General features: G+C 41.0%; 1 protein-coding gene across 1 annotated transcript; it reads left to right on the top strand.

Annotated features, from left to right (window-relative positions):
• The first annotated feature begins 2631 nt into the window (after positions 1-2631).
• On the top strand, positions 2632-14576 carry zbtb32 (zinc finger and BTB domain containing 32). Its single transcript, XM_021591890.3, has 5 exons — positions 2632-2727; positions 7654-8864; positions 10359-10459; positions 12288-12461; positions 12592-14576. Exons 2-5 carry the CDS (start codon positions 7753-7755, stop codon positions 12819-12821), a joined length of 1617 nt encoding a protein of 538 aa, XP_021447565.2. The 5' UTR covers positions 2632-2727; positions 7654-7752; the 3' UTR covers positions 12822-14576.
• Positions 14577-15332: the final 756 nt, after the last annotated feature.

Below are 15332 nucleotides of genomic sequence, written 5' to 3'. Positions count from 1 at the left end.
GAACTGAAGAAGAGTGTGAGCAAGGAGGCCCATAAACCTGACTCAGTTACACCAGCTCTGTCAGGAGGAATGGACCAAAATTCACCCAACTTATTGTGGGAAGCTTGTGGAAGGCTACCCAAAACATTTGACCCAAGTTAAACAATTTAAAGACAATGCTACCAAACACTAATTGAGTGTATGTAAAATTCTAAATCACTGGGAAAGAAATAAAAGCTGAAATAAATCCTTCTCTACTATTATTCTGACATTTCCCATTCTTAAAATAAAGTGGTGATCCTAACTGACCTAAGACAGGGGATTTCTACTGGGATTAAATGTCAGGAATTGTGAAAAACTGAGTTTAGATGTATTTGGGTAAGGTGTATGTAAACTTCCGACTTCAACTGTATGTGAGTTCATCAAAATGTGATATGTTTTCGAATTCTTTGTGGGTCTGTGTAATCTGAGGAAAATATGTCTCTAATAGGGTCATAAATCTCGCAGGAGGTTAGGAAGTGCAGCTCAGTTTCCACCTCATTTTGTGGACAGTGTGCACATAGCCTGTCTTCTCTTGAGAGCCAGGTCTGCCTATGAGGACCTTTCTCAATAGCAAGGCCATGCTCACTGATTCTGTACATAGTTAAAGCTTTCCTTAAGTTTGAGTCAGTCACAGTAGTCAGGTATTCTGACACAGTGTACTCTCTGTTTAGGGACAAATAGCATTTGTTTGCTCTGTTTTTGTGTTAATTATTTCCAATCTGTCAAGTAATTCTCTATCTCTTTCTCTCACTCACACTCACTCACTCACTCAGTTAACTCTCTCACTCAGTTAACTCTCTCACTCAGTCAACTCTCTCGCACAATGTGAATAGTTTTCTTCTGGAAAAGTTTTTCTTTCCTGTGAGAAAGATGTGTAGGTGTGTTTCTTGACACCTACCCTTAGACCTTCTATTATCTGTGATCTAAATAATGTGATGAACAGACCACCTTGTGGTTAACCCCAACAACAGGAGTGTTTGATGATGACTAACTAAGGGAGATGCAAGGTGGCCACCAACACCTCCATCACTTCAAATGGAATGCCTACTGCACTTCATCATGGTATTTGTGTTACTTCTGTTTCAAACAGGCAACACGCACATCCAGAAAGGCTTTTCAGAAAGTTACATTTTGGATCAATCGGATCAATCAAATCACATGATCAGTTATCTTCTCTGCTGAAAAAAAGTTGTCCTTTAAAAAAAAACATTTCTAAATGCAGCTTATCTTTGTGTGGACCTATAGAGGAGGATTAGGCAGGGAACCCCACATAAAGGCTTTGACACTAAAGTTGACATGGTTTCCCCCCGTGTGTGTCATCGTTGCTCTTTCTGTCTCGGAAAGCAGTTGAGCTGATATGCAAAAACAGGTGTTAGGGGTGAAGGAGTAGGGGTGAAAGGGAAACCACTGGACCATTCAGATGGTTGAGTGTCCCTCTCACCCCCCCACCCACTCTCTTAGTAAAATTGAAGAAATATCCGGCATAGTACAGAACGAATGATTGGTCAAGACTCTCCATACTATAGTATGTCTTCTCAACACAATGGAGGTTCATTTAAAGGGCCAATGCAGATGTTTTTATATCAATATCAAATCCTTTCTGGGTAACAATTAAGTACCTTACTGTAATAGTTTTCAATTAAAATGGTCAAAAAGAATATACAAGATTTCTCAAACAAGAATTTTGCTAAGACTGTCTGGGAGTGGTCTGAATGGGGAGAGGAAAAATAGCTGTTATTGGCAGAGAAGTTTGGAACTCTCGTTGTGATTGATCTATTAAGTCATTTACCACCTGCTGATGTCACCAGCCAAGCCGAAACTCCACCCATGCAAAACCTGCTTGTTAGGTCCTGTGTAGATTGTATTTTCAACCAGCAAATATCAGGAAATAACACTGATCAAATGTATTCACACTTTTACAGTGTTAGTTTTATCAGCTGTATAATATGATACAAAATATAGGAAAACTGAATTGTGACTGAACTGGTCCTTTAATCAACATAAATATCTTTGAAAAACAGAGCCTTAAATTTCCACGCTTCACTACTGTATAACGTACTACTAAAGATGCTGCATGCATTGTAAAGAGTGCAAGGTCTGACCATTGACCCCACAGTAGAAGCCTACACGCCTATATCATTAATGATAATAGTTTTCACATTATCCATCTCACACGCATTAAATACTGCACCATCAGGCATGTGCTATTTCAGGTAGACAGGTTGTAGTAGACAGGTTGTAGTTGGGTTCTATGTTGTTACAGCATCTCCGGCGTTCAACATCCTGTCAAAGCTAAACAAAGTGCAAATGGTTCTCTGAGCACTGTACTTCAGCCCATTACAACATTTCAGTAATCAAAAATATGATTAAAGAGATTACTCTGGCATAACCTGTGCATAGCTACATTTCAAACTGTCAGTCTCAGCCTAACACATTATTTTGAAATGAGATAATCAACCAAGATCAATAGTATAGCCAGTTCAACTCTGTATACTGTAGTAACCAATCATATCTCACGGATGCTCCCATGACAGACCAATCAGGGCCAGATGAGGTTAAGAGGAGGGACTGAGAAGAGAGAAGAGGTAACCACCCTTTCCCTTACCTAAACGGACACCCAGCCAACCCTGTCATTCAACAGCCAGGCCACAATGTGTGTAGGGTCGACACTCTCCACAGTGGGTGGGTTGAGTCACTCGTGAACTGGTGAGTCTCTCCATCACACTGAACACTTCTGCTTTACTTTACTTTCCATCCCTGCATGGTCTCTCAAGACAATTTTTTAAAACGTCTCTCTTTCTCTAACTCTTTCTCTTCACTATCTCCTCTCTGTTGATCCTGTCATCTCGCTGGTGTCTCTGTGGTTTTTAGCTTCAAAAGGTTCCTCACATGCAACTCCAGCCTTTACATGTGAATAGAGGAGAGGCCCTCTGGTTTTTCATGTGTTGTCAGAGGATGTTGAAGTTGTGTCAGTGCACACTAGGTTTTCCCCTTAGCTTTATGAGCTATTGAGGACATGTAGATTTGCTTGTGGTAATATTGAGGCCTGCATACTGTAGGCCTAATGTCTGTCTGTAGCCCGCTACTGTATGTGTGATATTCAGTAATCATATCGCCATCAGTACCTGATTTCTGATGGTACTGTCCTGTATGCGTATAACCAGGGAAGATCTACTCATTCAACTTTGTGGATCGATTCGTTTGTATGGATGATTGCATTGATGGTGGATCAAGCTGTTGTTAAAGGTTCTGCATGTAACATTTCTACCTGCAATAGTCCTAGATGTCAATAATAATAATAATGCATTTTACTTCTATAAACACATGTCAGTATCAGTAAAGGAACATACAGTCGTGACTCAAATTATTGGCACCCTGATAAAGATCAGCAAAAAAGACTGAATAAAATAAATACAAGCTATGCTGCAAAGATTTTAAAATGTTATTATTTTTACTAATACAATTGCTCAGAAAAAATATATTTTGTTTAGCAACTAATATTTTCTTTCTCAAAAAGATAGGGGTCATAATGATTGGCACCCCTGTTTTCAATACTCCGGTACCCTCCCTTTGTGAGGACAACGGCTCTGAGTGTTTTTCATCAAATGTTAGAAGAGATTGGAGAACACATTGGGAGGGATCTTAGACTACTCCTCCATACGGAATCTTTCCAGATCATTGATATCCTTTGTCTGTGCTTATGGCCCTCTTCAATTCTAACCACAAGTCCGGAGACAGAGATGGTCATTGCAATATGTTGATTTTGTGGTCAATTAACTATTTCTATGTGGAATGTTATGTGTGCTTGGAGTTACTGTGCTATGGCCAGATGACATGAAAGTAGACATGTCTGGCCACGCAAGGAGGATGTGATAAACAGAAAAGAACCGCATACCTACTGTAAAATATGGAGGTGGATCTTTGATGTTATGGGGTTATTTTGCTTCCACTGGTCCTGGGGCCCTTGTTAAGGTCAATGGCATCATGGAATTTACCCAGTACCACGACATTTTAGCCAAAATACAGGTTGCATCTGACAGGAGCTTGAAACTTGGCCATAAGAGGATCTTCCAGCAAGACAATAACTCCAATCGCACATTTAAATTCCACAAAGAAATGGTTAATTGACCACAAAATCAGCATTTTTCAATGGCTCTCTCAGTCTCTGGACTTGAACCCCATTGAAAACCTGTGGTTTGAATTGAAGAGGGCACTCACTCCATTAGCACAGATGAAGGATATCAATGATCTGGAAAGATTCTGTATGTAGGAGTTGTCTAAGATTCATCCCAATGTGTTCTCCAATCTCATAAAACATTTCAGAAAAAGGCACAGTGCCGTTATCCTCACAAAGGGAGGGTACACAAAGGGAGGGTGCTGGATTATTGAAAACCGAGGAGCCAATAATTGTGACCCTTATCTTTTTAAGAAGAAAAAAAGTATTGTTAAACAAAATATCTTTCTGTGAGCAAAATTGTATTAGTTGAAAATAATTGGATTTCCCCTTTTTTCAGCATACATAATACAAATTCTAAGCTATATTGTATTTTATACAGTATTTTCTGCTCATCTTTATCAATAATTTCTGTCGTGACTTGATCTCCTACTGGTGGAAATAATAGAATATATATTTTTTTTAAATGCACTCATACAATTCTCTAATATACAGTAAATAGTCAAATTAATGTCAGTAAAGACATTCTATAAATGTTCACCCTATAAAGTATTACTGTACCAATAAAAATAGGGATGAAATGATGCTGGAATACATTGTACGATAACTGCTAATCTGCAATTTCACTTACGCATGAACTTCATTGTCATTTTCGAGAAGGGTGTTCAATTTAATTTAATTCAATTAACTTAAAGCAGTTGCTTCTCAACAATAAGAAATTCAAAAATGTGATTGTGGGATTCCTCATGTTGCATACAGAAAGTTTAGCAACAACATTTAAATCCGAATATGATGATTTCTATGATCTGTTGTGTCCCCACCACCAATACCCAGCGTTATTGAGCCTTGAATGATTGGCCTTTGTATGTTTGTGCCTTGGCAAGGATAATGTATTGCACATTTGTGGACAATGTGAATCCATCATCTGGTGCATAAATACAATATAGGGGGGTGGTATATGGTCAATATACCACAGCTAAGGGCTGTTCTTAGGCATGACGCAACACAGAGCCGTGGTATATGGCAGCCCCCCGCACCTTTCTGATTCAGAGGTTGGGTTAAATGTGAAAGACACATTTTTGTTGAATGCATTCAGTTGTACAACTGACTAGGTATCCCCCTTTCCCTTTATTGGCCATACACCATAAACCCCTGAGGTGCCTTATTGCTATTATAAACTGGTTACAAACATTTTAGTTTAGTTTAGTTTAGTCACATTTTGTGTGTTTAGTAAGCAAATAAAGGAATGTATTACTTAAAATATTGAGTTCATACTTTTGAGAGTGGAACTGACACTTTGTTTGACTATGTGTGTGTTGGAAAGAGATTAAGCATCCATTACAGTAACGATGATATTAAATTGCTGCCATTTCAGTACCGGTATGTCTACTTTCGATCTTATCGACTGTCGCCCTCGGCGGATAGAAATGGAGTCACTGTACTGAGCAGAGGTTACTGTACCAAAGTGCTCCATGGGAAAGTTCTCTCAGAGACAGGTCAGCTGGAGGAGCAGGATAGAGGATACACAACCACACATCACACACATAACTGACCACTTGGATTTTTTAAGGAAGGGGGTTTTAATGAGTTCAAAAATAAAGTAAGTTTTAACCTGTTTTGCAGTGGTTTAAGTAAAAATACTTTAAAGTATTACTTGAGTAGATTTTTTCAGTATCTGTACTTTACTATTTATATTTATTACTTTTACTTTTACTCCACTACATTCCTTAAGAAAATATGCACGTTTTACTCCCATACATTTTCTCTGACACAGAAAAGTACTCATTATATTTCGAATGCTCAGGCAGGACAGCTACAGTGGGGCAAAAAAGTATTTAGTCAGCCACCAATTGTGCAAGTTCTCCCACTTAAAAAGATGAGAGAGGCCTGTAATTTTCATCATATTCATTAAAAATTCTAAAAATTTCTGGATTTTTTTTCTCATTTTGTCTGTCATAGTTGAAGTGTACCTATGATGAAAATTACAGGCCTCTCTCATCTTTTTAAGTGGGAGAACTTGCACAATTGGTGGCTGACTAAATACTTTTTTGCCCCACTGTATATGGTCCAATTCACGCATCTATTAATATAACACGTTGTCATCCCTACTGCCTCTGATCTGGCTGACTAAATGCAACTACTGCGTTTGTAAATGATGTCTGTGTGTTGGAGAGTGCCGCTGGCTGTTCATAAATTAGAAAACGAAGAAATTCTTGCCACCTGGTTTGCATTATGTAAGGAATTTGATGTAAAGCATTTTGTTGTACTTTTTACGTATAGCAATTTAGTACTTTTTCCACCATTGTAATTAAGTACATTTAAAACCAGATACTTTTAGACTTTTATTCAAGTAGTATTTTACTGGGTGACTTTCACTTTTACTTTAGTCATATTCTATTAAGGTATCTTTACTTTTACCAAAGTATGACAATTGAGTACTTTTTCCACCACTGCTGTTTAGTAGGATTGTGCTCAATATAGCACAGAACTGCGGTTAATCCACTGTAAATTGACGTGACCCGTTTCTTTTCGACACAATCCTGTCATATCAAGACTCACTACTGCATGTTCCAATAGCACAACTTGATTTATACCACATACAGCACACTGTTACAACTGTAGATGCCTATCTAAACCAAATTACAGTACACTATAGGTTGTTGTTGATCAAACAAACTTGTCGTCTGTCTGTGAAGCCTGTGTGTACTGGCATTAGTCATAGTGTCATATTCTGAGGAGGTTTGTGGCTTCTGAGCGTATACCTGAGAGATTCATTTCAAAGCTGACATGAAACATAACATTTCCACACGTCAACCAGACATACAGCCACTTATTTTTACTACAGAGGTCAGATATAAGACGTGCTAAAAACATCTGTGAAATATGCTGTACTTCATCAACCACAGAATTGACATAGACCTTTTAAGCCACAGATTGCCACACAAGGACTTCAGGGTAAATGGATTTAAAGATAATATCATAAATGGATATAATTTATTACGACATGTTCTTGAGATTAATTTCACTTCATGCTGCAGACTATGAAATGTCACTCAATATTTATTGATATGTAACATGATCGACACATCAATTGCTCCTGTAATGTTGAACTTTTTATTGTCATTCTTGCATTGTGTCAGTCCCTTTCGGGCTATGAATTTCCAAAACCCTAGTAACCAACAGCACGTTATCAACCGAACCTACGTCAGCAGGTGATATGATCTGCCCTCTGAGTTTCCAACCCCCTCTTCTCTCACCCCTGATAGCTTGAAAACATCCTAAACGTCTGGCATCGATGGAAAAACACTAAGAACCAGGCGTGGGATATAATCTATTTATCACAACCGCAATCTCTGCAATTTACCTATTTATACAAATACATTTTCCAACTTGCTATCTGCTATTTTTATTTCTCAGAAACATTACAAAAAATGATCATGGTCTCCTTTTTCCTATAGGTTGAATGGCGTTGTCTCAAACAGTTTCCAAACCATCTCCTATTCACCTGCCCATTTTCTCTTCCCATCACACCTCCCTTCCTCCTCCATACCTCTAAGATGATCCGAGTTCACAACACCCAGTACTCCCTCTTCCTGCGCCAGGCAGATGTCCTGCGTCGCTCGGGGACGCTGTGTGATGCTGTCATCTCAGTGGAGAGCCAGGTGTTCAGGGCCCATCGGCTGGTGCTGGCCTGCGCTAGCAAAACCCTGGAGCATCAGCTCACCCTGCAGGCTGCACACTCAGACCAGCCTGATCACCTCGACCAACCTTACCACTGTAGTCTGGAGCTCCTCTCTCCACACACCTTCCAGCAGGTCCTGGACTTTGCCTACACCGAGACCCTGGAGGTCCCTGTGGATGATCTGCCCCAGCTTCTGAGGGCCGCCAAGCTCCTGGAGATGCATTCCCTGGAGGAGCAGTGTCGCAGCCAGCTGAAGAGAAATCGGGGGTGCCTGAAGAGAGAGAGAAGAGAGTTGAGAGAAATAAGAGAAGTGAGAGGAACGAAAGAAACGGGAGAAATGACAGAAACAAGAGTTCAGATAACAGAGGAAAGAGATGAGAAAGAATCCCTGAAAGCAAGTCCCATTCCAGAAGAGGGGGATCCCCAGACAATTCCCTCCATTGATCTGGAGCCCCAGAGCAGCCCATTCACTGAGGACCCCACTCTTCCTGACACTAGGGATAACTCCTCTGGTTCATCACCACCACAGAGAAAAAGGCCAAAGCTACTCACACCCACACTAGTGGCCACCACACCGCCTCCATCCAGAGACAGTGTCATCGCCACCACTGCTGCCACCATCCAACCCCCTCCTCCTCCTCCCCCAGCGCCGAGGGTCATGTGGCACCAAGTCAACACCCTGAGGAAGATGGCCTTGAACTATAACGACATCCTAGCAACCAGTTCCTCTTCCCTTCACCCCTCACAGCACCTGGTGACATACCCCTTCCACCTCTCCTCTCCCCACATGTACCCCCTGCTAACGTCCTCATGCCCGCCCCAGGTCCACAGCGCCGTCCTGGGCTACCCGGGCATCCTGCACCCATACCACCACCCCCTGCTCTCTGGGTCTCGGGAGCTGGGGGACATCCTGAAGCAAGGTCTGCTGGGAAAAAGAGAGACGATGGATAAAGTGTTGATAGGTGGAGCACTAGCGGAAGGGCAAAGGTAAGACCTCTCTGGAGGGGTTTTATACTACAGACATTTTGGTCTCCATTCTTCTCCTTCTTTCCCTGTTCTCATTTCTACAATATAGTTCAGAATCCCCCTAATTTGCTTACATTAAGTAGCACATATCGACACAGCTATCTGACTCATTGTCATTTGGGTGGATCTGAGTGAAAGTTCTTTCCTACAAGCAGAGTTTCCGCTGTCTCCAGTTAACCCTCTCCTGTCTGTCATATTCACACGATGTATATTATGGATGTAGATGGTCATTTATATTAGCTGTGTCCAAACCACAGAACAGCTGCTGAAGTCATGTTATGTGGTCTGTCCCTTGATGGTGGCATTACACTGTCTCGTTTCTGGTTTTACAGTGAAGCTACTTCCTCATTTATAATGCAGAGACATGATGTACAGTATGGTGTAATTGAAAGGCTCTACAAATCAGTTTTCTGCATAGTATCTAAAGGGGAGCCCCCTTAATTACTCTCCTCCCTTGCAAATATCAACCATGAAAGACATTCAGATCCACTACGGATCAGTTACAAGCTGTTCTTAAACAACGTCTGCCTATTTTTTTTTTATTTAACTTTTATTTAATCAGGGGAGTCCATTGAGCCCTGAGGACAACAAATTTAACACAAACATTCCAATAAAACAATATATATAAAGAAATGCAGTTTACAATTTGGTATAAGGTCCCCGTAATACACATTGCACACACACACACACACACACGCACACACACACACACGCATAACATGATACATACTGCACTCCCTCAGATACCACCTTGACGCCCAGGTCAGAAATAACATGTGGCTCAGATCAGAGTACTACAAAGTACTACAGAATGAGTGTAAGTAGTCTTAAAACTGTGTTTATGTGATCCTGTTTCAGTGTTGAAACTATCGGTCGTCAACATCTTTCTGACTTCCTCCTCCCTCCCGTTGTTGATCTCTGAGGTTTATCTGATATCTGTGTCCATTTAATTAGGTAGCGTAGGAAACCATCTAGCAAACTTTGTAGCAGATTTGTCACTTTTGTTTATTTGGGGGATTTTAGGGCCACAAAGAGCGTTACCACTTCTCCTTTAATCTCTGAAAAATCATTCAACTATGGTTTTTCAGTCGAGCTAACAAAGTGCGTCAGATGCTGTGGAAAGTCCCTTTTCTATGTGACACTAAACATACAGTATATTTGTAACGCCTGGCCTCTTCCTCAGAACTCCAGCCTACGACAGTTGGGTACTTACATTTGACATCAATAGACAGGTACATATAGCCTGGAGTTGGAGAGGCCGGGGAGAAGGACAGGATGTCTAAAGGTGGTGTGCAAATCAATCTGCTTTGGCATGACACTCATTGCAACACATCAACTGGGTTATCTAATAGTGGTGCGGTGACCACCATGCTCGCGTGTTTGCCTTACATCAGTTACGTTGACTCTTGTCCTTGAAATAAGGTTTGATTATGAACCTGTCTTCTATGGGGCCAGATACTCCCAGGAGCGTCCAGGAAGAACCCAGGACTGTCAGCACTGCAGCAAGGTCCTCCTGGGCAGCTCATGGCTGCAGGCCTCAACCACCTACCCCTCAGGTACTGTAATGTCACAACATTCACTCAGTGCTTTTTCACTAGACCTCTAACTGGGGTACATTGCAAAAAGCATCATCTCAAAATGCAAATATTGTATTGGGAGCTGTACAGAACTAAGACGTGACTGTATTCTTAATATTCTAATGGATACATGGCAGTGACATTTCTAACAAAGTGTGACCCTTAACCTCTATCGTCATAGGGACAGAGCATATAGGAAACATGAGAGAGAGAGAGAGAAGAGTGCCTGAGGGAGAACGAGAGAGAAAGAGAGTAAGAGAGTGAGAGAGAACGAGTGGGGGAGAGAGAAGAAGTATGAGAGAGAGTGAGAGCAAGAGTGTGTGTGAGAGAGAGAGATACAGAAAGACAGACAGACAGAATGAGTGAGTGAGTTGTGGCTTTGTGCTGGCGGTGCAGCAGTGCGGTAAGCTGGCAGAACAAACAGTACGTTCTGCAATGTTCTGGTGGTTTTGATACAGTGCCAAAGGGAAAAAAAGCTTACATCTTTTTTTCACTCAATGTAGGGTGGTCAAATCAGCCTCACATCTTTACAGTCTGTGTTTGTGTGATGGGGTTAGCACTGTCACTCGCTCGTTACAGTACGACTGAGAGACGGTATTCATGTGACTCAAGATTATCTCCACTGATTGTCTCCACCAAATTGAATGGACAGCCAAGAGTAACACATTTAGTTGAATAATGAGTGTTTCACTGACTTCCCACTGGTCACTTTTATCAGACTTGATCATTTTAGTCCCTATAAGTGAGATACTTATCAAGCTTAGACGTCAGAGGTTTATGCGTTCTAAGTGAGAGGCCAAGGAAGATTTGGACAGGAAGCTAATTGAGAACAGGCTGAATTGTAGTAAGAGAGGAGTGAACACTTTATTGTGGTCTTGGTCCTTGCTCTTCCCCACCTCTCTCGCTCCCTCTCTCATCACCCCCCCCCCCCCCCCCCCTATTCAGCATCCTGTATGTGTTCTACAGGGCCCCATAGTAACTGTGTAAAACAGTATCACTAACTGACACCAAAGGGCTAGAGAGCTGACAGCTCTACTTCAGAATCACACCTCGGTCAGATTATAGAGAAATGCAAAGGTACACGATGAGAGGAAACCAAGGTTCTTCTTGTCAATTTGAACCTCATGAAAGGATGTGGTGTATTTATAGAACTATCTCTGGTAAAAGGAGGTCTTAATTATCATTATCTAGGTGTGTGACAAATACAATTATGCTTCATAACAGTTGTATAATACCATTTCATACAATACCCACTGTAATATATAAAAAAAGTAATCTTTGAACTTATCTTCACAAATGAAGACAACAAAAAATGTTGCGTGAAGAAGGTTGCTGCTATGACAACAGTGAGCCTTTACAGTCATGAGTGTGACCCCTGTCCTACAGAGAATCCATCTGCATGCAATGTGGCTGAGCTCACATCACCATTTAGTGCTATTAGTAGGTCATCACTCTGGCCTCACACTATTGTTTAACCGGGTAATGGTCACCAATGATTGTGCTGATAAATATAGACGTGTGAGAAAACAAACCCATACGCTCAATTATACAGGCTGCAATGGGGAGCACAGGGGGAACGTCAGGGGAAGAAACGCATTACAGAATAGAAATGGAGCTAAGCTAGTTTTATTAATACTGATGTTCATTGGACAGTTCTGTCTGTATACACAATGTACATTCATGTAAAGTTAACTATAACTAATTATAAGTTACTCATCACAAGATACTAAATGAAAAAATGAATTTATATGACATGGAATGATTACAATTCCACCCCCACCCCATCTTGTTGCTCTCTCCTCCCCAGGCTCAGGTGAGACTTCTCTGGGGTGTAAGTACTGTGATCGTAGCTTCAGGGTGGAGAGGTCACTGCCGTCCCACCGGCGAGATCAGGGAGGAGAGAAGCCCTACCAGTGTAAACGCTGCTCCAAGAAGTTCAGTCTCAAACACCAACTGGATACACACCATCGGGTACACACAGGTATTATATCCCCCAGTGTTTGTGTGTGTGTGTGTGTGGGGGGGGGGTGTAGGTGTAGGCGTGGGTGTGTGTTTCAATTTGTCAGTCATTGTGTATGTGCTTGCCTGCTCACTCTCAATGTCAACCCCAGGAGAGAAGCCGTTTGAGTGCCGTCTGTGTGGCCAGCGGTCAAGGGACTACTCAGCCATGATCAAGCACCTGCGGACCCACGGCGGGGCCACACCCTACCAGTGTACTGTCTGCCTGGAGTTCTGTAGCAGCCTGGCTGCCATGCAGAAACACCTGAAGAACCACCCGCTGCAGGACTTCCCCCCAGACTGGAACATCAGCAGCACCTACCTGTATACATGCCATACCTGAGCTAGCTTGAAGGCAAATGTAATGTCAACAGAGAATCATTTTACTGCCAAACAACTACATCTCAGGGAAACTAACTCATAGCATGTAATGTACATACATGGTAACAAGACACCAGTTACCGTAGCATTTATCCATGTACTCCAAAAGTGCATGGAGTACGTCAATGCATATTTCCACCACTAGAGGGACACTGGGTCTCAGAAAAGAATGTAAAACATGTCTTGCATCAACAGCATTATCATTATCAAGCACAGTATTATTACCATTCTATCATGGCTGCAGCTGAAGTCAGTCACTTCCAAGAGACAAGGAAAGGAAAATCCAGACTATTTAGAGGCAGCAAAAAACGTGTCCTTGTTTCATATGAATGTTTCCATCCATGTTTGGCCATTATCTCTCTCAGGACGACTTGGAGCAATTGTTTTGTCCTCAAGTTCTTGATTTTCATTTAGCCATATGTGTTTAGTACATTTAGATCTTGTTTCGATTCATATTTACAGTGCCTATAGAGTCTGCACCTCCTGGAATTTTGCGTTACAAAGTGGGATAGAAAAATATTTTATAACATTTTTAAAATCATTAAATCTACCCAAAATACAACCCTAATGTCAAAGTGAAAAGAAAATTCTACACATTTTTACAAATTAATAACAATTAAATAACTAAAACATAGTAGTTGCAGAAGTAGCAGCCTAAATGAAGTAAAAGGTGTCTTAACAAATCACATTAGTTATATGGACTCCCTCTGTGTGAAATAATAGGGCTTGACATGATTTTTAACCACTACCCCTTGCTCTGTCCTCCATACATACAACATATGTCAGGTCCCTCAGCCAAGTATTGAATTTGAAGCACAGATTAAACTACAAAGACCAGGGAGATTTTTGAAAGCCTCATAAAGATGACCAGGGATTGGAAGATGGGTAACAATAACAAATCAGACATTGAATATATCTTTAAGCATGGTCAAATTAATAATTATGCTGTGGATTACGTATTAAACCACCCAGAAACATCAAAGATGCAGTCGTCCTTCTGAGCTGCAGGACATTAAGGAAACTGCTTAGGGATGTTATTATGAGGCCATTGGGGATTTTAAAACAACTACAGAGTTCAATGGCTGTGATGGGAGAAAACTGAGGATGGATCAACAACATTGTAGTGACTCCACAATAATGACCTAAATGACAGAGTGAAAAGAAGAATATAAATATACAGAATACAAATAATCCAAAACGCGCATAAAGGCACTAAAGTAATACTGCAACAACAACAAAAACATGGCAAAGGAATACACTTTTTGGCCTAAATGCAAAGCCTTATGTACTTATCTAATCAAGGTATATTAGTGTCTTCCACTTTGATATTACAGAGTATTTTGTGGAGGCCGTTGACCAAAAAATACAATTAAATCCATTTTCATCCCACTTTGTAACACAATATAATGTGAATAAATCCAAGGGGTGTGTAGCCATTCTATAGGCACTGTCTATTTGCTTTAGCCCGTTGCTATTTTAATGATAGTATTGATATAATAAATGTACTCATTTGGCAGATGGCCTGTTTTTGTATTGAATGTAGATCCTCACACAGTCACACCCAACAACAACAAAAAACAGTAGCCTGTCAAACCTTTATGACCATTGATTTGTTTTGGCATACATTACACAGCAGCTGGCATGCAGAGTGGATTTGTAATTATTATCTCTTCAGAGAATAAATGTTTTAAATAAATATTTATTTATTTTTTGACAAGTCAGTGTGTCAGTGTTCTACCATTTTTACCTACAGTACTTTTTAGATAAAACTATAATCTCATTATTAAACAATATCTAACATCTTATTCATCTGGTCCAAACAATCCTCATAATTTATCTGAACTATCTATCTGAAAAGCAGTATTCACTAATGCAGCACTTTAAACAATCAACGCGGTCAGTCTTAAGTAAACGAATGTTCTACATTTAAAATTACAGTTGCTTATTATTTTAAATTAAAATATCTTAGGCGAATATAATCAGTTAATGTGGAGGCCTGAGAGCCTCTGATATCACAGAGTAGTGATCTGATCCTGGCTCCCATCACACTCGTTCACTTCACCCGTTCCTCTTGGATGTTGTCTATAGTGAAGCCCCCACCGTGCGACGGCCGCTTCTCATTCTCCTCCCTTTGCCCTCTTCTCCGTCTCTCTCCGCCCCGTCAACACAGTTCTCCGAGTCGTCGCTGGCCTTGGAGGGTGCGAAGAGCGTACACTCCACCAGGACGTTAAGCTGCTTGGTCTCACGGGCGCTGCAGTGGGGTGGAGTGGAACCGACGCAGGTCCACCCGGAAGGAGCCCTTCTCTAGGGTCATGCATGGCTCACATTGAGCCCCCCACTCTATCAATTCAATTTAAGGGCTTTATTGGCATGGGAAACATATGTTAACATTTGCATAGAAAGTGAAGTATATAAACAAAAGTCTATGTCTCTATGCAGGAGACATTCGCTTAGCACATCATACCTGGTAGAG

Source organism: Oncorhynchus mykiss, chromosome 3, assembly GCF_057628025.1.
Source record: "Oncorhynchus mykiss isolate SJ-2025 chromosome 3, ASM5762802v1, whole genome shotgun sequence".
Lineage (NCBI taxonomy): Eukaryota > Metazoa > Chordata > Actinopteri > Salmoniformes > Salmonidae > Oncorhynchus > Oncorhynchus mykiss.
Note: the sequence above shows the minus strand (reverse complement) of the source record. Positions and strands in the feature narration are given on the sequence as shown.

Bases quoted from the DNA above. Each gene is read 5' to 3' on its own strand.
- zbtb32 (XM_021591890.3), top strand. From the start codon at position 7,753: ATGATCCGAGTTCACAACACCCAGTACTCCCTCTTCCTGCGCCAGGCA. The intron at 10,460-12,287 runs GTACTGTAATGT...TCTCCTCCCCAG, and splicing joins CTCAACCACCTACCCCTCAG to GCTCAGGTGAGACTTCTCTG. The intron at 12,462-12,591 runs GTATTATATCCC...TGTCAACCCCAG, and splicing joins ACACCATCGGGTACACACAG to GAGAGAAGCCGTTTGAGTGC.